The following is a 22,216-nucleotide window of genomic DNA, read 5'->3' as shown; positions in this document are numbered from 1 at the left end:
TTCAACCATCCATAGTGCAGTTTGAAGAAGCAAATACCAGTCATAGAAATGATCTATCTCTGTCTACCATCTTTTTGTGATCGTATCAACACATTTTAATGCTGTGGTTTGTTTTCACAATTAAAGAACATGGGTTGGGTTAGGTTCATCACAGTCATGCGTCCTCACAGAGCAGAGAGTGGATGCTGCTCGCTCCTAATATATCTAATAATGTGGAAAAGTGACACCGTTTTGCTCTTTTGTTTCTAGAAAAGGGTTTTATCAACCTCACGCCCCAGATGAACAGGACCCATCACGTTCGCTCTGGGGAGAGTCTGACCCTGAAGGTGGACATGGAGGCCTACCCCAAACCACGCAACGTCTCCTGGTCCTTCAGAGAGGACGGTCTCCACAACACCACGGACCACGTCATCACCACCTACTCCCACCAAAACAGGTATAAAGAGCAATTCAACCCGTGGAAACAAGGAGCTATAACCAATAGAGCTTGTGAGGAAATGTGTTGAAAAAAGTATCCTAATAATAAAATGACTTCATGAGTAGTGGTACTTATTGCCAGGTTTAAGGAATTTTACAATAAATCATGAGTAAACAGTAGAAAATAGAATAATCTTGATTTAAGACCCAGCATAAGCTTATTTACCGTAGTGTTATTCTTAACTCCGGGACAAACCTACACCACAACACTCAATTTAAGTGCCACACAGGAGCGGCAAAAAGTTCATTATCGCCTTTTAGTGAAATGTAACACCGCGCTTTGGAGACGTGTCAGTAGTCGAGTGCAGCTACGTGAGAAATTTGGCTGAAATTTGAAGAAGGCCTCAGGGTTTCCACTGAAATAGAAACCGTCAGAATTGGAAGTGCCCTTTTACAATAAACCCAGAGCCACAGCTCCATCAATATAAATAGGGGCAAATTTTAAGCAAATGACATGTGGTTCTTGCCTCAGGACACCATTATAAAGAAACAAACCATGGCCACTAATTATACATGACTCGTTTAATCAAGCGTGACATGGCCTTTCGAAATGGTCGTGTTGGAAAATCAATACATCTACATGAAAAATGGAATTTGCTTCGCACTATTATCCATGCGATGATTGAACAACAGCAACAGAAGCTGCTTTGTCTGCGTCAGGTTTGTGAGCGAGCTGCGGCTGGTGCGCTTGAAGATAGCGGAGAGCGGCGTCTACACTTTCAGAGCCACAAACGGACACACCTCAGTGAACCAGTCATTCGCCATTTTTGTCATCAGTAAGTCCAAATACCATTCACTTCAATTACTTTTTTCACATCGATAACCGCAGTTTAATGTTGGAACTTGCATCTTTAAAATGAGGTCATAACCCTGCCCTGTTTGATACTGTATGACTCATGTTCATGTACTTTTCTCTCAGGTAAACCAGAGATTGTTTCACACACGGGGCCAGTGGATGGTCAGGTGCGCTGTGTGGCTGAAGGGTTCCCCGCTCCACAGATCACATGGTTCTATTGTGAGCAGTCGTACGTGAGGTGAGTAGATCCATCTGAGATCCAGATCCACCTGAGAGCCATCTGAGATCCATCTGAGATCCACCTGAGAGCCATCTGAGATCCATCTGAGATCCCTGTGAGATCCATCGGAGATCCACCTGAGAGCCATCTGAGATCCATCTGAGATCCCTGTGAGATCCATCTGAGATCCACCTGAGAGCCATCTGAGATCCATCTGAGATCCACCTGAGAGCCATCTGAGATCCATCTGAGATCCCTGTGAGATCCATCTGAGATCCACCTGAGATCCATCTGAGATCCATCTGAGATCCCTGTGAGATCCATCTGAGATCCACCTGAGAGCCATCTGAGATCCCTGTGAGATCCATCTGAGATCCACCTGAGAGCCATCTGAGATCCATCTGAGATCCATCTGAGATCCATCTGAGATCCCTCTGAGATCCATCTGAGATCCACCTGAGATCCATCTGAGATCCACCTGAGAGCCATCTGAGATCCCTGTGAGATCCATCTGAGATCCACCTGAGAGCCATCTGAGATCCATCTGAGATCCATCTGAGATCCATCTGAGATCCCTCTGAGATCCATCTGAGATCCACCTGAGATCCATCTGAGATCCATCTGAGATCCCTGTGAGATCCATCGGAGATCCACCTGAGATCCATCTGCGATCCATCTGAGATCCCTCTGAGATCCATCTGAGATCCACCTGAGATCCATCTGAGATCCATCTGAGATCCCTCTGAGATCCATCTGAGATCCACCTGAGAGCCATCTGAGATCCATCTGAGATCCACCTGAGATCCATCTGAGATCCACCTGAGAGTTTATGAAAATGACACATGAGACGTCAGAGGCTGGTTTAGGCTCCAGTCCCGGGAGAAAAAGTGGTAGAAAATGAAATAATGAAGACTATTTGATCTTAACATTATTTCTTTATTTCCGTTCATCCATTTTCGGGGTCATGGGTGTTTTTGATGAAGCCAAAATCATGATGTTTAGGTTTTAATGGACAAATACGTGGAGAAATGTTGTCTCCACATTAGCTTTTTATTTGATATTTTACAGATTTATTACGTTACCACACATTATTATTTTGTGAAGTCTAAACATGCATTTAAGTTTAGAACATTTTATGTTTGTATTTTGTTTGTTTTGTATAGAGGTGCTTTATGCATTTAAAAGTGTACATGTTGAACTTTTTACTACCCCTTCCCTAGATTAGATTTACAATGCTTACTGACTAATGCAAAGCTTCAATATTTGCTTAAGACGTGCAGATCATATTAGACATATATTAGGTTCATGCTTGACATAGAAAAGGTTAGACCTGCAATACATGTTATGGCTTATTTGCATTAGCACACAATGCACATACTTCATGCACAATGTGTTACACTGATATTTGCATACGCTGAATTATTAACTTCTGGTTTTATTCCAATTCTCTGTTTACCGTCATGGCTTTGTGTTTGCATGGGCTGCATCAGTTACATATTAGACAGTCACAGTTTCATATTACTATTAGAATATTGAACTAGTCTATAATTTAACCAGAGATATGTAAAGACGAAGTAATAAAACCAAATATGATGAACAATGGTGGGCTCAGTGTTGGTAGTTTTCCACAGCACTGTTCAACAAACTGCCATAACCTACTGTTGTGTACGGTGCGTGTGGGTGGGACATCCTTGCAATGAGTCAGATGTGATTATCCGAACGTTTAGATGACAATGGATTCAATTAGGTGAAACGAGATGTGGCATGACCTGGGTTAGCCTATGACCTGAGAGCAACCACGTGACTGCACTTTATGAATACAGGATTTTACTGCAGTTAACTTGAGGGTTAAATAGCATGTACAAAATGAAACTTAACCACCACTAAACAAGAATTAGACTGAGTTATGGCTGTTTTCTCTTCTCATTTACACGCTCAAAGTTGTATTTAGAGTGATCCATGCGAGTAATCTTTATTCTCCAGCAAGAAAGAAGTATGCAAACATCAGTGCTGCATTGTTTTATTCAGTTGTTTCATTTTATGTCAATTATTCTATTTGAAATGTCCAAAATATGAAATAATGATCTACGGGTGTCATAGATTATACCTCTAGACAAAAGCATAATGTCTTCTTTGAATTATAGTTCTAACCCAGGACTATAATCATGACTAAACCAGCTCTAAACTATAACTAAATCAGTATTTTACCAGGTTAAACTAGGATCAGAAAGACTCATCTATTTACTTCAGACAGCAAAACATACCATGCAGATTTAAATGTATTTAAATGAATCAAAGTAACCCAAACTCCAAAATAAGATTCACATTCCTGCTGTAGTGCACATACTTTAGCTTTGAGCCGGCTGTCATCACAATGTAAGAGAAAGTGATGTGCTCTGGTTGTTCTGCGGTGCTTGCAGGTGCTCGGAGCAGGTCAATGCCACGCAGGAGGAGCTGAACGTGATGACCGTGACCCTGTTCAGCCCTCTGTTTGGGAAGACTGAGGTGGAGAGCCGCGTGAACATCAGCCGCGGAGGCTTCAGCACGCTGGAGTGTGTGGCCACGGTGGAGGGAGAGCAGGCCTACATGCTCTTCTCCATCAGAGGTGAGCAGGACCAGAGCGGGAACAAGTTTGAACTGATGGTATTGATGGAGTTATTTGTGATGATGACGTTGTGTTCCCAGATGTGGGGCAACGACCAGTATTTCGTCTTGTCTTTTACATAACGTGATGAAATATTGACAGCAAATATGACAAGGCCCTTGTTATACTACACTACACATCATACTGTAAAACGCATACAATATACCTCTTATAACAAAGACAGCAAAATCAAAATGGCAATTAAAAAGATCATTCATTCTTCATTTTGAGGGCTTCATGCAGCCAATTTAAAAAAATATATATTAAAAAGTCACATTTTACATTAGAAATATTTGTTTTGCTATTTTTCAATTAATCGAAAAAAATATTTGCTGACCAGTTGACTTCTAAAATTATTGTAAGTGACAGCCCTATTCAAAGAGCCCTTTGTTTGTTGTTTGTTTGTTTGTTTGAGCTAACACAATAGCACAGCGGTTAGCATTCCTGCTTTGATTCCCAGGTTCTTCCCGTGTCTGGTACCACTACAAACATGTCCATAGTGCGCTGTGTCTGAGAGAGAGCGTGTTGTGAGACTGAATGCAGGTCAATGGATGGAAATTAGCTCATGGCCACAATGTATTGTATGTTCATTAACATGAACTATCTTGACCATATAAACAAACAAACAAACAAACAAAATAAATGATTTTATTCAAATTCACTATGTAACTTTATGACTCGTTTTGAGCCATAGTGTTTCACAGTTTGGCTTAAACTTGAACACATCTTGTCCGTGGAGCCGCTCACAGAAACGACCTGCATCTCTTCTTCTTCAAATATGCTTTATAGACTGTTGTGATGTGTGTACAGTCCTCAAGGTAAATCACAATGAATCAAAATCACAATTGTTTCTTCTGCGTGAAAACGGTTAACCTTGTACAGAACAGAATTCAACAATTGAAACATAAAACCGGTACATGCATCATCTAATCTAATAAAATGGTTCAGCCTCTTCAGCGCGTGCACAGGTTCTGTTTACATAGTGTCCTTCCTCGATCCCACCCACATTTTCATTTCCTGCAGCGCTGCTCTGTCAAGTCATGGGGCCGTTAGGGTTGTTTTGAAAGTATTTCTTGTGACATTCAGTTATTACAGCGGTCTGCATTGGTTTTTGCTCATTAATATTGGATCAAGAGATCAGTCGGTTTAATGAGAGTGGCTCCTATAAATTACAGCTGACACAGAATTTTAGTTTGTTATTTTTGGTTGTGCTACTTCTTTGGGGTTGACCTGTTGACTTGACGTTAAGATGGATATATAGATATGATTGAGCACTTATTGCTACAGTTTTGGTTCAGTTTTCTTTTTTATCATGGCTCCCATAATTACGGCAGACTAGTAAACTATTATTGACTTTATTTTTCTTTTTATTGTTGGACTCAAATGCCCTTGTCAACTTCCAGTGACTCTGTGCAGCAGTTGACTTAGAAAATCTGATCTTGGCCGTCCCTTTGTATTCACACAACTTTGTAAACCACAAACGAGATTGTCTCCTTGGCTCACAATATTTACTAAAAGCATGTTTTAGCGCGGTTCAGCCTGTATGTGCGCTGACACAATCTGTACGGTAAACAAGTCAAGGAGATGGCCAGACTTGATTGGCCAAAATGAGATGTCACTGATTATCTCACGCCATTGTTTACGGTCTGTCTCCAAATCCGCTCTGTTCTAACGGCGTCTCCATCTGCTCCATACATCGTGTTCAGAGAGGCACGGGAACTTCAAGTACTGTAGCGTTGTCCCGGGCCGATAAGTCGAGGGGTCATGCAGGACACCGCGCAGGGGTCAGTTTGTCGTGGGATATGTAAACAAGCGGTAAGAGCCGGGATTTGGTGTGTCTGCCGTATCGGGGGCGGGTGTGGGGCGGGTGTGGGGCGGGTGTGGGGCGGGTGTGGGGCGGGTGTGGGGCGGGTGTGGGGCGGGTGTGGGGCAGTGGGCCCCGGCTGACGCTCTGTTCTCTGGCTGGAGGTTTGAGTGATGAACACAATGCACAGCTCTCGTATCCACTGACAGCTTTGGCTCGGATTAATTACTGCAGACTCGGCATTCTCAGATTCAACGTGGAGAGAAAGCTTCTTATCTCTAAAGAGCTTATTACATCCCCGTGTACAGCAGGAGCAAAACAATACGACATCAGGTCAATTCAAAGGAACAGGACACAGTGATTACACACGGTGACGCTCACTCACTCACACTTTTCTGCAAAACTATAAAACGATATGGGAAACTGACCTGGAAACTGTAAGGATTTTACATATGCACGTTTGACATATATAAAGTATAAAGTAGACAATGTATAGGTTTAATCGGATTAGCGCGCTATGAACTGACCAGTGTGTTTAAGGCAGAATTAGCTCCTTGTTGTTAGCCTAATGTCCCTTTACAATGTCAACACCCAACCTTTAAGCTAATCAGTTTAACTAAACAATGACTCTGTGCATGTGTGAATAATGTAAACCAACAGCACTGAAGCGTCTTACCCCCAGGTCCAACCACATTGTACCTGATTTTTACAGTTTTTACCTAAAACTTAAAAAACAGCTGGTTCATTTTAAACTCTTTGCAGAAGTCCACGTGTATTACTCACTGAGCATCTGAATTATTACAGAATTATTACAAAACATGCAGAGCAAATGGTGTGGTCTCATTTTGACTAGAATAGGTGCTTTTATAATATATTCGTATTAAGTATATTATGGAAAAAAAAATAATAATCAGAAACAGCCTAGTTAAGTGAGCCTTCGTCCAAAAATGTAAAGAAGTTTAATATTTCTTTACTTAAATTAAGAAAGGATAAATATGTTGCTGCATTATTTCTTATTACACAATTTTCCAATCAAGACTTTCATCATGTAACTTATGCATAGTACTTTTCTATTCCTATAGATAAGATAAGATAAGATATTCCTTTATTGTCCCACATGGGGAAATTTCATTGGTGCAACGCAGGTAGATACAGAGGTAGATACAGAAGAACAGATCATTTATAGGAAGTCTGAAAAACACTTTCAGTAGAAGATCTCCTATAAATAAATAAAAACTCCCATAGACAAATAAATAAATAAATACCATTGCATGTGATCACGACAGTAATTGCACATGAATATGTGTCACGACAGCACATGAATTGCACATGAATTCCAACAGCAATTGCACATATGACAGAATTGCACATGGTTAGGTCAGTATTGCGAGTGTTCAGTACTAACAGTTTTTGTTATAAAGTCTGACAGCAGCAGGAAGGAAAGACCTACGGAACCTTTCCTTCACACAGCGAGGGTGAATCAGTCTCTCACTGAAGCTGCTCTCCAGAGCGGAGAGAGTGTCCTGCATGGGTCACCCCACTCATGGTCCAGCATAGATGTGAGTTTAGCCAGGACCCTCCTGTCCCCCACCTCCTGCACCGAGTCCAGAGCACAGCCCAGGACGGAGCTGGACTTCTTGATGACTCTGTCCAGCCTCTTCCTCTCCCTCTCTGTGATGCTGCTGCTCCAGCAGGCCACACCGTACAGGAGCTGATGCCACCACAGAGTCGTAGAAGGTCTTCAGGAGCGGCCCTGTCACTCCAAAAGACCTGAGTCTCCTCAGGAGGTAGAGCCGACTCTGGCTCTACCTGTACAGTGCGTCTGTGTTATGAGTCCAGTCCAGTTTGTGGTTCAGATGAACACCCAGGTACTTGTATGAGTCACTCTCTCAATGTCCCGTCCCTGGATGTTCACTGGTGAGGGGGCAGTGGGGTGGCGTCTGCGGAAATCCACCACCATCTCCTTGGTCTTCCCCGCGTTGATGAGGAGGTGGTTCCGCTGACACCAGTCCACAAAGTCCTGCGCCAGTCCTCTGTACTCGTCCGTGATGAGTCCGATGATGGCAGAGTCATCAGAGAACTTCTGCAGGACACAGCTGTCCGTGTCATGTCTGAAGTCTGCAGTGTAAAGGGTGAAGAGAAAGGGCGCGAGGACAGTGCCCTGGGGCGCCCCCACACTGCAGGTCCGAGTGTCAGACACACAGTTCCGGGCTCTCACAAACTGGGGTCGGTCTGTGAGGTAGTCCAGGATCCACTCTGCCAGGTCATACTCCACACCAGCCGTCTCCAGCTTGTCCCTCAGGAGCAGCGGCTGGATAGTGTTGAAGGCGCTGGAAAGATCGAAGAACAGGATCCTCACAGAGCTGCCAGGCTTTTCCAGGTGAGAGAGAGAGTGGTGCAGCAGGGAGATGACGGCGTCCTCCACTCCGATGCCAGGCCGATATGCAAACTGCAGCGAGTCCATGGCTGAGCTCACGGTGGAGCGGAGGTGGTCCAGGACTAGCCGCTCCAGTGTCTTCATCAGGTGGGACGTGAGAGCCACTGGCCTGAAGCTGTTGAGGTCTTTGGGGCGCGGTGTCTTAGGCACAGGTACCAGACTGGAGGTCTTCAGACCTGTGGTACCACCCTCAGCTTCAGGCTCATGTTGAAGACATGCTCCATAACTCCACACAGTTCATCTGCGCAGGACTTAAGGAGCCTGGGGCTGATGCCATCAGGTCCTGCTGCCTTCCTCACTTTAATCCTCTTCAGCTCACTCCTCACCTGTGCTGCTGTGACAGTCAGTGGTTGGCAGGGGGACCGTGTGCTGGGGGGATGGGTGGGTCCAGGCGAAGTGGGGAGCTGATGGTCCGGGGCAGATAAGCGAAGAGGAACAGATGCAGGGCATTGTCCAGCTGTGGAAGAGGGAGCATGCAGCTGTGCAGGGGGAGGGGTGGGTGACCGATCAAACCTCAAGAAGTGAGCATTTAAATCAGTCACCCACTGTAGATCCCCCTCTGTCTGGGCAGGGGGGATTTTGAAGCCCAAGATGGTTTTCAGGCTCCTCCACACTCCCTGAATGTTCTTCTGCTGCAGCTGCTCCTCCATCCTCCTCTTGTAGCCGGCCTCAGCCTGCCTGATCTTCCTCCTCAGCTCCTTCTGCACAGTCCTCAGCTCCTCCTTGTTCCCTGACCTGAAGGCTCTCTTCTTCTCCTTCAGCAGAGCCTTCAGTTCACGGTTAATCCATGGCTTGTTGTTTGGAAAACACCGCACCGTCCGGGAGGGAACAATGTTCTCAAAACAGAAGTTGATGTAGTCCGTGATGCACTCTGTGATGGTGTTGATGTCCTCCCCATGTGGGTCAGAAAGCTCAGTCCAGACAGTGGTGCTGAAGCAGTCCCTCAGAGCCTCCTCGCTCTCAGCAGACCACATCCTCACCTCACGGGACACCATAGGCTGCCTGCGCACAATGGGTTCATACACAGGCCTCAGATGTACAAGGTTGTGGTCCGAGCTGCCCAGGGGAGGGAGGGGGGAAGAGGAATAAGCCTCCTTGGTGTTGGCAAAAAACAAGTCCAATGTTCTATTCTCTCTGGTGGGGCAGGTAACATACTGGGTGTATGTTGGTAGAACAGAAGTGTATTTTACCAATGTACTAAATGTTCCTTTGTCTCTGTGTTTGCAGAGAAGACAATCCCTCATGGTTTGTTCACTCCCTTGCTCATTGGCACAGTGTCAGCAGCAGCAGTCCTCTGTCTGGTCCTCATCACACTCTTCTACAAGTATCTACAGGTAAAACATGCACCACACCAAAGCCTTCAGACCAGACAGAACCAAAACAACACCTTGTAATGAATGCCTCTTTAACTCGACAGAAACCCAAGTACCAGATTCAGTGGAAAGTTATCGAGGGCATCCACGGAAACAACTATGTGTACATTGACCCCACCCAGCTCCCGTACGATCACCAATGGGAGTTTCCACGGAATAACCTGCGATTTGGTATGTGCTAATCTCTTCTCTTATGACCATGATCAATGATACGTGTAACGGCCACTCACGGGCACAACTCAAGTGATTCACAACTATCTACTAATGTGCAAGTGTTTCTGCATCTCTTTGGACTTCTCACTGTTGAATGAGTTGTATTTAGATGTAGTTCCCATGGGTCCCTAGTATTTCAAACACACCTCACAATGCGATGCAGAATTCATGGCTTACAATTTCAATAATGTTCTTGATATGGTAATAATGACACAATCTAAAGCCTTCCAGGCCTGACCAGTTCAGAATAGATGCCCACACAACCTGCGCTGATGTACACGCTCTATCCCTTTCATTTTAATGAGGCAGAAATATAAAAACATACATTTTGATATTTGTAGAGTTAAGAATGCGTCGTCAAACGTCCTCAAAATGGAGCCTATATTTTAAAGAGAAACATTTAAATAATATTACTAATCATCATTAGTCAGTGAATAACTTTGAATCCAGCCATGTTTTCAATGCAAACTGTTTTAGCTCAACAGCATTGCAGCGCTCAGCAGCAAATGACTTTATTGCGGCTCCCTCCGGCTGTCTCTATGATTGATAGAGCCCAGCATCATGTTTGTATTGTCTGCTACATTAGGTGTGACTCTATGGTCAGTGCCTCAAACTGGTTCCACAGTTGGTTCTGCTCGCTCACTGTCAACACACTGTGTTGACACTTGGAGTAGTTATTTCACTGAACCTCCTCCAACAGGATTCAGCTACATCAACTGCCCTGGGGCACAAATGAATGTCTTAGGAACATGGCACTCTGCCATCTCCTGGGAGAAGACCGTTACCCCCGTAACCTCTCCTTCTGCTTTTGTAGGCAAGACTTTGGGATCTGGTGCCTTCGGGAAAGTAGTGGAGGCCACAGCATACGGCCTTTCCAAAGCAGACTCAGTCATGACCGTGGCAGTGAAGATGTTAAAATGTAAGTTACACATATGCAAATAAACAACCAATTTCAAACTTTGCAGCATTTACTTTTAGCTTTTGTGTCAACTGGGAGATTATGTCACAAATTGGAGACTATAATATTCAACTAGAAGTCTCAAGATTTGACAAACAATCAATAGAAATTAGAAGAAAATAGCTGTAACCATTGGTCGAGAGATATCTCTAAAATTACTTGACCTAGTATCTAGAGTGAACATATATAGAGTTATATACGTAGACTGTAGAAAAGCAGGTCCTGCAGCTTTAATGTGAAGCACAAGCTGATACTTGAAGTGAAACTTTTGAAGAATGTCTGCATTTTGATATTTTACTTTTTGTTAATAGCTTGTATTTAAACCAATAAAAATGTTTTTTTTTTTGCAGCGAGCGCACATTCCACAGAGAAAGAAGCCCTGATGTCTGAGCTGAAGGTGCTGAGTTACCTCGGGAACCACATGAACATTGTCAACCTGCTCGGAGCGTGCACTGTGGGAGGTGGGGCACAAACTTGGCCTGAGGATAATGTTCCAACGGCCTCTTCTTGCATGTGTTTTCTGCTTTTTGTTTCTGAAGAGCTAATTACAGTTGAGTGACACTGTTTCTCCACAGGCCCCACATTAGTAATAACTGAATACTGCTGCTTCGGAGACCTGCTCAACTTCCTGCGCAGAAAACGAGATTTCTTCTTCTGCTACAAGAACGAGGAGGACTGCTACTACCGCAACGTGGTGCTGCAGCAGGAGGCCAATGGGTGAGGGACTGTTTCTGCTTAGAAAGTACAATATTCATCCAAAACAACCGCAACACCCTTCCCTGACTTTATTTAATTTACTAGAAAGTGGGCTAATCTGCTAATTCTTTAAGGTAGTGGTCCTCAAATTGGCATCTGCTCCAGCCCTAGTTCAGTCCCAGCTAGTGATGCAGAGATTATTTAGTTAATCATGTTTTTTCAGATCACAGTATAATAATAATAATAGCTAAATAATAAGAATGGTGAGAATCCTAGTCATTTAAATTTAATCTATGCCCCAAAAAGTCAAACTACTTGTACTACTACTTTTTATCTGAGCGTTTATGTGACAATCATTACTTTTTTGTTCACTGATTTCATTAAGATAGACTTTAAGAATTATGAATTTCTATACTGCCAACAAATCTTGAATAATCCTAAAACTGTGATGTTTCTTCTCACAATAATCGTTACAGTGAAATGTGATATTATGACATCCTTAGTCCAGGTTATTATCTTAACTGGATAAAGTGATTCAGTCATACATTTTTGTTCATTCCTTGGTTTGGTTTTAGACCTTCAGTTGACGTATGATCATTTCCGTTCATTTAAGATGGTAAATACATACTTCCTATTCAATCTGGAGCACAGTAAACGTGATAGAAGTGGTAATAGTAGTAGTAGTTGTGTTTACTATCCAGAACGTGCGTAGGATGAGCTTTTTGGACCTGGTCTTTTGGAGATGCTGTGCTTGGCTGAGACAAACCGCTCTTTTCCCGTTCACAGTGACAGCTTGAACGGCTACATGACCATGAGGCCTTCTGCCACTGGCACGCACCCGCTCACGTCTGAGAAGAGGCGCTCGATACGGAAAGGCAAGCCACACATTCAAGAATGATCTAATCGGTGTGAAGGGGCTGCTATTGGTCGAGTGGCTAAACCGGCCGCAGTGTTCCAATCCCGACTATTCACTGCATGTCCTCCCTTCTCTCAACCCCCATTTCACGCTATCGTTCCTGTCTAATAAGGCCTATGGGCCAAAGATCGGTGTAAGGAGGCAATGTGGGAAGATGTAACCTATATATTGTTTGATTGACAGGTGGCTCTTACGTTGAGGCAGATTTAGACAGTGAGTTGTTTGAAGAAGACGGTCTGTCTCTGGACACTGAGGACCTCCTAAGCTTCTCGTATCAGGTCGCCAAAGGCATGGAGTTCCTGGCGTCCAAAAATGTAAACATTTATCTCAATGTATTTCATATCTCTTCCACAGTAGGTTTTGCCATTTTCTCATTGATCTAATCACTTAAGAATAGTTGTCGTTTTTGCTAATTATTCTGTTTGATTATTGTGTCAATCAAAATGTATTTGCATAGTACTTTCCCACAGTCAAAAGTACACAATATGCTTTACAGAGGCAATGGAAACAAGCATTAATTGAAACATTAATAAAGGCAAGGCAAGTTTATTTGTAGAACACATTTCATACACAAGGCAATTCAAAGAGCTTCACACAGCAGGAAAAATGCATTAAAATCACAAAGAAATGACAGCACAAAACAATTTAAGACATAAAAGAGAAGAGTGCGAAGAAAAATCTAATTTTGGCAACGTTTTTAGATGGTAAAAAGCTGCTGATGTTATTTGATGTGGCTGTTAAAGTTCAAGTCTGAGTCCATTCTTACCCTGGGTGAGGGTGGAGATGAGAAGGAGAGTGAGATATCTGTGGTGGGAGGAGATGTTCTTCTCTCATTCCTCTCGTCTCTAACTGCTCAGGACCCTGTCCAGGCCCAGTCCAGTGCCTCAGAGCGTGGAGCTCTGTCATGACCCTCACTCCAATAAAGATGACAGACATTTAAAACAATGTCAAAAACCTGCCTAAAGAGTTCTTTCATGTGCCGCAGTTTATTTTCCAAAATGATTTAGACTTTGTAACGTCTGACATTGTATTGACACTGCACGACATTCAAAATAATTAAATTAAATGTGCTTTTCATTATAAAGACATTGCAATTTCCCCCCATTATTTACTCCAACAATAACTCAACTTATGATAAACTGCTGTCATTAATATTGCTGAAACAAACATGATGAAAAAAAATAAATCTAAATGACCAAAATGTTACTTCCTTGTTGTTGTTGTCGTCACATGGAATGGATTGTATTTCCACTGCTAGTAAAAGAATCTAAAATGCATGTCGAAGCATGCTGCTGAAAAATTGATCAGTCGATGAGGCGAAGATACTGTGCACACAAAGATCACATGTCAGTGTCAGTGTCTGCGTGAAGAAATGCAGCGCCCTGGATCAACTAACCCGATGACCATTCAAAATATCATTTTGGCCACTTGTTCCAGACAGTTGAATCTTTTGCATACTAACCTTAACGTGTTAGACATATTTATGTAAGATTTGATCCCTGCTCAGACATAAAAATCGACATAAAAACTAGACTTTAGACTAATTGAGGGCCAGTGAGGAAAGAATATATTATATCCTTAAAATATCTGCTTAATGTTGTGTTTCAGTGCATCCATAGAGACTTGGCAGCCCGAAACATCCTCCTCACACAGGGAAGAGTGGCTAAGATCTGTGATTTTGGTTTAGCCCGCGACATCACTACAGACTCCAACTATGTGGTCAAAGGCAACGTAAGTCACTAAATGTTACTTTACAGTACATCGTTTCCCACACAGCCTTATTTCTTATCAATAGCCCCCGGGAAGAACATAAGCTAGTGATTGTGTTTGCAATGCTGCTGCTAGATTATAGATTATTAGATATTATAGATATTATAGATTCTCATAAGCTTTATTATGGCCAAAAACACAAACTATACAACTTACAATGTGTGAATACTTTTTATAGTTAACGCAACATACACTATATATCATAAGAACATAAGTATAGCTTAGTTTTTCGATGTCTGACACCTTGAAACAGGCTTTTTATCATGAATAGAACTGGATAACCAAAAGAACTATTTAATTAAATGTATTTCTTTGGTTCTAAATTGAGCTAATTTCATTCCTGTTGTGGACTTGTTTTGGTCCTGTCCTCGACTTTGTTTAGTCCTGATCCAGCCCAGGATTAGTCCATGGATATGTTTCCATAACATTTCCATTATTTAATTTGTGTTAAAAGTGCATTTTTACACTCAGCATGTGTTCAATAATATGCACCGCTCCCACATGACACACTTGGGCTGGGTGTTGCCTAGTAACTCACGATACAACACGTATTCCGATACACGGACCACGATACGATACAAATCCCGTTACAAAATTGATACGATACGGTCCTGATTCATGATATCCCTTAAAACCGGTATTAAAAGTGAACCAAAATTAGTAGTAGAAAAGAAAAATGCATTAGAATGTCATGTTCACGTTGTCCAATATCAGAATATCAGTCTGATGAAGTCACATTTTCAGCTCCTCAGACTCAGACTCTGTAGCTTCAAAGGTGAAGAACTCGGCAGTTTCTAATGACCTCATGTTGTTTAAAAGTATCAGGATAAATACTGTATCGATGCACGTAATGCCAAGAAGTCTGTCACGATCATCACGATGTGGATATTGTGCTCAGCCTTAACATGGGCTTTGTGTTTCTAATTGTGTGATTGTGTGTGATTCTGATTGTGTGCGATTCTGATTGTGTGTGATTCTGATTGTGTACGATTCTGATTGTGTGTGATTCTGATTGTGTACGATTCTGATTGTGTGTGATTCTGATTGTGTACGATTCTGATTGATTGTGTGTGATTCTGATTGTGTGTGATTCTGATTGTGTGTGATTCTGATTGTGTGCGAATCTGATTGTGTGTGATTCTGATTGTGTGCGATTCTGATTGTGTGTGATTCTGATTGTGTGTGATTCTGATTGTGTGTGATTCTGATTGTGTGCGAATCTGATTGTGTGTGATTCTGATTGTGTGTGATTCTGATTGTGTGTGATTCTGATTGTGTGCGATTCTGATTGTGTGTGATTCTGATTGTGTGTGATTCTGATTGTGTGCGATTCTGATTGTGTGTGATTCTGTTTTAGGCGCGTTTGCCGGTGAAATGGATGTCTCCAGAAAGTATCTTCGAGTGCGTTTACACGTTTGAGAGTGATGTGTGGTCCTACGGCATCTTGCTCTGGGAAATCTTCTCTTTAGGTAAGAGGGACTATTTTATTATCTATTCGACTAATCTAAATCTAGTATGATTATTCATATTTTTCTCTTTAAACATGGCAGGAAATAGCCCGTATCCTGGGATGCCCGTGGACGCCAAGTTCTACAAAATGATAAAAGAAGAATACAGGATGGATGCCCCAGAGTTTGCACCCGATGAAATGTAAGATAAAATAATCCAGACTATATCGAATAGATTCTAAATCAAATTAACAGCATCAAAAACTTTTCATAACAAATACCACAATATCTGACTACAGTATTGTTAATTTATGAACAGCATAAATGATTAGTTCCACCAGACAAAGAACAAAACTAACTAATCAAGAGAAAAACTCTTTGTAGTTCACACTATTTGTGATTATAACTCAAACAGGCTCAAACTTAGATAGAGCTGACTTTGTGAGAAGCTTTAATAAAGTGAAAGAATGTGTTTTTTTGTTTTGTCAGGTATCAGATTATGCGCTCGTGCTGGGACCCTGACCCCATCAAAAGACCCCCCTTCAGGAAGGTTGTGGAGAGGATCGAGCAGCAGCTTTCTGATGCGGCGAAACATGTAGGTTTGACTGTTTCACTCAAACACTCGGCCTAATAAGCATAAACTTCACCTTTTCTCTCTTTCGTCATGTCAAGAGCTTTTGAATTACTGTCCGAATATAACTAAGTGTAGCAATATCTCAGTTCTGGCTCCAATTTCTCCAAACGTATATTTCCAGATCCCTCAAACATATCCAGTGGTTCCAGTGGAGCGGATGTGGTCAAACATGTTTGCATGTTTCTCTCAAAACATTGAACAAAATGCTCCTCACCAGAACAATGCTGGTATTTATTGACTTGTGCAAATGGTGACCTCCTGGAGGAGATCAAGTTTAGGTCGGCAAGTTTGATTTATGAAACAACATTAAACCTGTTTCAGAACGATACAGGTTTTGTTAAGGGCCAAGGCTTTTCTAGTTCTGGCTCCATTAGTGTCCAAGATTACACACATTTTATTCATTATTAAGATGACATAATTGTGGATAAAGAAATTCCAATGCAAAAAAACTAAACAAAGAACAAGGCACTCTCAATGTATCAAAAGTTTAAAAAGCCTGTATTTGATCGTGTTTTAAAGCGTAACGAGCTAATATCTCTGGCCTACAAATAATATACTTCTTCAGAGTGTAGTCCCCACAGCACACATCCCACCAGGACATGTGGACGTGTTATTAGTGAATATACAGTAAATACACTGTTCAACACATTTTTATCCTCCACAAAATGGAAAGAAGAGGCAGAAGCTGTAGAAATCCACCATCAGCCTGGGTAAAAGCGACACTCAAATCTTATAAATGTTATCAGATCGTTTTATTTGCCAGTGCTTATCCTTAACAAAGCTGATGCAGGATCTGGGTCCGTTCCAGTTTAGTTAAAGCCCCGAGGCAGGGTACGGGGCAGGCTGGACTGCTGCCATTAAATCACAGGCCAACCACTGAGAGATCATTCACTAAAGTCCTACGGGCAATTTAGATGACCAAATCACACAGTAACACATGTCTTCAGACTGTGGGAAGAAACTAAAGACAAAAGAATGTGGCTGGTCAGGACATTGCAACCAATAAGAGTCCTGCTGTGAGGCCAGATGCTGAACACGGTGCCACAATGGACCTCTGTCATGTGTTCACTTTTGAATCGTTGCTTCAACTTAAATCAACCATAACATTATGACCGCTGAGATACTAGAAGAATGTTCCTGGATATGATTTCGCCAATGGAGCTGTGTGTATTTTTTTATTAGATTTTAAATTGTAAAAAGAAAAAGAATAAATAGAACAAGAACAACAAGAAGAGGATGAAAAATTTGAATGAAAAAGAAACAATACACCAAAGAATAAACCCCAAAAAATCAAGCAAATGTCCACCTATGTTTTGTCACAGTGGCAAAATTGTCCATTTTAAGTTCAAACTAAAAGTAATTGTTTCCATTTTGTATGTTTTTTCAGTAAAGTCTTGGCTGTCGCTTTCATCCATCTAAATGTTGCCTTTTTTATGCGTGCGAGAGGTCTCAGGTTCAGATCCCAGACGAGCCCCAGAACTGTTACGTGCCAGGTCCAGGTCCAGGTCCAGGTCCAGGTCCAGGTCCAGGTCCAGGTCCAGGTCCAGGTCCAGGTCCAGGTCCAGGTCCAGGTCCAGGTCCAGGTCCAGGTCCAGGGAGGTTTAGGCACGAGGCACAGAGGCCGTGACACATGTCGTTTTAAAATAAAATGTAATGTTGATGTTGAAGACAGTTTGCAGCGTCTCCTTAATCTCAGTCTAATACTTTTATGAACAACAGGGCCAGCTCAAAACACATGATCGAGATGTAGAGATTTAGTTAGAATGTTAGACACAAAAAATAGATAAATAACAAGCGTAATAATGATCTCTTTATAACTACTTTAGTCATGGCTTGTTAAGAATGTACAGCTTACAACCCTCATTTCCTATGCCAGCCTTATAGTCCTCTACAGCCTGTGGCTAATTGATTATCTCCTCTCCCTTCTTTGCAGATTTATCTGAATTTCAGCTCAAGGCTCACACTGACGCCGAGATGCACAGAGAAGCCTGATAACCAAAGATCCGGTTCGGTGCATCCTGCCGACCCGCCCAATAACAACGACCCCCAGACACAACCTTTACTGCTCCAGCATGAAGTCTTCCTGGAGGGGACCACTCTGAGAGCCCAGCGGGTTTAGCACCGGACATCCCATCATGGCTGTCCCATAAAGTGCCTGCTAAAAAGAATATTCCTCCTCCGTCCACGTCTACGCCCGCCCGCTGCCCCGGTGCCTGTGGAGTTACTGCCACAGACGGGACAGAGGCCAAACAGAGACCAAGATCCATGGCTTTTTCTGTGCTACATTATTGCCTGCCTGCTTGGTACTGGGAAGACATTTAACAGACAATAATTGCTCCCTTGTTTTGGCGTTTGGCATGAAAAGGTGGAGAGACTCAAAAAACACTTCTGTTGAAACTTCCTTACACATTTCATAAACCATATTCTGTTTCTATTATTATTTTTTCCTTTTGTTTTATGTTGTGTTATGTTACTTTTCAATGTTTCTGCCATGCATCCTTGTAGCAGTTGGTGAGACTGGTTGCCGTTCTTGGAGGAAATTAAGCACTCAAGGCACTTCAAGAAACGTTCCACACCATTTTTCACATCACGAAATGCAGCTTTCTGTTTTGTTTGTTCTCCTTTCTCGTCAGTATTATTTCCACCTGTTCCGCTCTGTTAAATGAAGGAGATAACAGTATATTTGGGGGCCAATTGCAGTTGAAATAATTGTAAAAATCTAGTATATAAGCTATTAGAAAAGGAGAGCAGATATGTGGGTGTTCCTGAAACAGAGCGAACCCATTTGTATGTGGTTAGAATACCTAACTTCAATGTCTTTAATAAAATATGTGGCGCTAGACTCGGTACGCTAGCTTCAAGTGTGTGCTTGTTAACATGATAGCAGATCGCAACACAAAGATGGAGATTAACTTTTGCAGTTTTGTAAAATGGACACTGTTGCATCCAGATAATGACTTTTGTTTACAAGAAGCACTAGACCAGACGGTACTGCCATTCTGAGATCAGTTTCCCTTTCATTTCAACACAATGATGAAGGAAACTTTTGTGTAGATAGATTTGTATTATAAAGTTGATATAATCAGGGTTATATGAATGCCATTTAAAGTGGACTGCAGTGGGGCCTGGGAAAGCTACAAGGGTCCAAGCCACACTTGGTTTAGTATCGGTCGTATTGTTATCTGGCCAGTAGCAGTTTTCCCAAATTTCTCCAGCTGTTTCCTGGTCCAGCATCGGGGATTTGAGCACCTCTATGTTCCCCATTGTTGGATGTAAGTGTCCTGTATGTATGGATAGCTCTAAATAGTGTGTGTATGCAAGTGTATTAGAAGGTTAATAAGGTTTTAAGAGGTGCCACTACTTATCCTTGTATATGAACCCACAGTCTCTACTCTACTGTAAATGTAAATATAAATGTACGTATTATATTTTAAGTTTATACTTTTGGACAAATGAAGACATGGTACATTGAGGCAGAATATTGGATGCTGTATTTTCTTTAAAAAGCCTAAATGTGCTATAACTGTAGGTTGTAACTGCAGGCACTCCCTGTGTCCATCACCCCCTGTGTCAGTCACCATGGAAACTTAAAAAAAATCATTAACAGTTTTTTGGGCTTTAACCCCGGGAGCGCATATGTCGGTCTGCTTGATTTTAATGAGTTTCACCATCACTGTCTAAAAAGCACTGCAAGAACAGACCATTTATCCTGGAAAACCTTCCTCCTCCTGCTTTATATTTATTTAACCGGAAGCTTTAGTGACACTGTGTACATTTGATGTGATGCTATTAAATGTGTCAATGTAAATAAAAGTATTACATTTGCTGGGTTTTGAGTCCATGTCAATAAAAATAAATACATTAAACATTGTAACAGACTTGAGTATTTATCCTCCGAGTTTCTGTGTTTGAAGTACAAAAATAGCAGTTAAGTCAGGTACACAGGTACACAGGTACACGTCCCCGTAGGCCATAGGGAAATGTGTCCTCAGCATTTGACCCATCCTTCAATGCCGCTGGGACAGTAGGCGCCCGGGGACCCAAATCCAGGGTTTTGTGCTTGGCTTGGTCAGGACTATTGTAGCATTATGTTTTATGTTGATGTTTTATGTCATTCTGGTCAAAGCAGTAAGTATGTTTTATAGTGTATATACACATAGTATATATACACACATGCTCCAGCGGGGAGGGCCCTCTGCACTCATCAGTCATCAGACCCACCCAGTACACCAGGGGTGTCCAAACTTTTTTCACCGAGGGCCACATTTTGAAACTTATATGGAGCAGAGGGCCACAAACAACCCGACAATGTTGAATTAGAAAGTGAATACTTAAAAATGTTGCATTTGTTATTGTTCGATGAGCATCCACACCTTTAATAATACTCGGGACTTTAATAATAAGTTGTTATCACAAAAAAATGCTTGAATTCTTCCAATTTTACAGTAAAAGTACTACTTTTTGTTGTTTGGACCAGCTTAGCAGGAAGCCAGAGGGCCAACAAATATTGGTCTGCGGGCCGTATTTGGCCCCCGGGCCGTAGTTTGGACATGCCTGCAGTACACACTGTCACTGTGTTCATATGTAAGAATGTGTGTGATCGGGTCAGAGGGGCCATTTGTACCGATTGAACGCTTCAGTTCCATCAGTTTGCCTCAGGGCAGTTGTGGCTTTGGAGTGAATGAACAAATCACCAGCAACAAGAGTTTATAAATGGTTTGCACCAGTCCCTAGTTCCTGCACTGTGCGAATGTGCGTCAAATGGGAACTGGAACCAAAAGAGGGGCCAGGAACTGAAAAAGAAACAGTGCAAAAAACCCTAATGTTTAGTCAAGATGCGGGGCAGGTATAATTCATGTTATTCATGCATTGCAGACTTGGTATTGAAAGATCATAAACAGTAATATAACCGCTCACTGTTTCAGATGACGTCACAACATCCCATAGACCTAAAATGTTTTATTCAAATCCAGGCCCAGGTTTTGTTGTGAGATGAATTCAACACTTTTGTCCTTTTGTCCTTGTGTGTCTGTTTTTCTTTGTTTGTTTTATATATGATAATCAAAGTAATATCATTTATTGCATATTTAAACATGGCAAAATTGTGTAATTTGCCTTCAATATTCTTTGTTTCTTTTTTCTCATTCACATATGAAGGCCATTTGCTCCTGCCATCTGCACGTGCTCAGAGCAGGTTGTTCCTCTTCTCTTGCCAAGAATAAGGTCATTCAGATCCGCTGGACTTTTGTGTTGAGGAAGTCTGCAGTCCAGTCACCCATGTCCCCAAGTCCTCACATTAAGAGTGGTCTTCCTGCTCAACACACTTTGGTCCGGGACATCTGGTCTGAGGGAGCACGGAGGACTCGGCCCGGGCCCTCCACAAACGGACTTGAGCGTGGGCGGACACCATTGTTCCAGGATCTAAGCGATAAGAGACAGCCAGGAAATCCCACCATTCAAGAGCATTCATTCAACACATGTTTAGGGACGTTTTGCACAAAAATAGGCAATGACTGAGATTACACCAGATTACAACTAAAGGCTTTCGATCCACTGTAAACATTTTTCAGGCCAGCTATTTGGTTTATTACCGAACTCAGCAAAGGTTTTCTATAAGTACTTTAATGATAATATTCTTTCTTTTCAACCACAGTGAATAATCTGCTTTAACCCGGAGTGGTTTGACTCTGGAGGCCCCTGACACAACAACAACAACAACGACACAAGACATTATGACATGTATATTCAAACGTGCACAGTTCAGTTCACAGTTTGAGTGTGAACATTTGACCCCGGTTTAAGTGCAGGTCCTGTCAGCGGTTTGTTGCCC

The 22,216-nt window shown here is 42.2% G+C and overlaps 1 protein-coding gene across 1 annotated transcript in view; it reads left to right on the top strand.

Annotated features, from left to right (window-relative positions):
- The window catches only part of kita (KIT proto-oncogene, receptor tyrosine kinase a), a 33,186-nt gene extending 12,926 nt beyond the window's left edge, over positions 1–20,260 (top strand). The window contains exons 6-21 of the mRNA XM_072438224.1: positions 250–436; positions 1,138–1,253; positions 1,397–1,511; positions 3,914–4,098; positions 9,606–9,712; positions 9,796–9,922; positions 10,779–10,883; positions 11,273–11,383; positions 11,498–11,639; positions 12,405–12,493; positions 12,718–12,848; positions 14,143–14,265; positions 15,662–15,773; positions 15,855–15,954; positions 16,242–16,347; positions 18,320–20,260. Coding sequence (XP_072294325.1) covers positions 250–436; positions 1,138–1,253; positions 1,397–1,511; positions 3,914–4,098; positions 9,606–9,712; positions 9,796–9,922; positions 10,779–10,883; positions 11,273–11,383; positions 11,498–11,639; positions 12,405–12,493; positions 12,718–12,848; positions 14,143–14,265; positions 15,662–15,773; positions 15,855–15,954; positions 16,242–16,347; positions 18,320–18,505 — 2,042 coding nt within the window. The 3' untranslated portion in view covers positions 18,506–20,260. The remainder of the gene's footprint in view (positions 1–249; positions 437–1,137; positions 1,254–1,396; positions 1,512–3,913; positions 4,099–9,605; positions 9,713–9,795; positions 9,923–10,778; positions 10,884–11,272; positions 11,384–11,497; positions 11,640–12,404; positions 12,494–12,717; positions 12,849–14,142; positions 14,266–15,661; positions 15,774–15,854; positions 15,955–16,241; positions 16,348–18,319) is intronic.
- The last annotated feature ends 1,956 nt before the right edge of the window (positions 20,261–22,216 follow it).

The sequence above is a fragment of the Eucyclogobius newberryi genome, unplaced genomic scaffold (assembly GCF_026437365.1).
Source record: "Eucyclogobius newberryi isolate DKJ021-1_F unplaced genomic scaffold, fEucNew1.0.hap1 SCAF_9, whole genome shotgun sequence".
Classification (NCBI taxonomy): Eukaryota; Metazoa; Chordata; class Actinopteri; order Gobiiformes; family Gobiidae; genus Eucyclogobius; species Eucyclogobius newberryi.
This window is presented reverse-complemented; position numbering and strand designations above follow the sequence as displayed.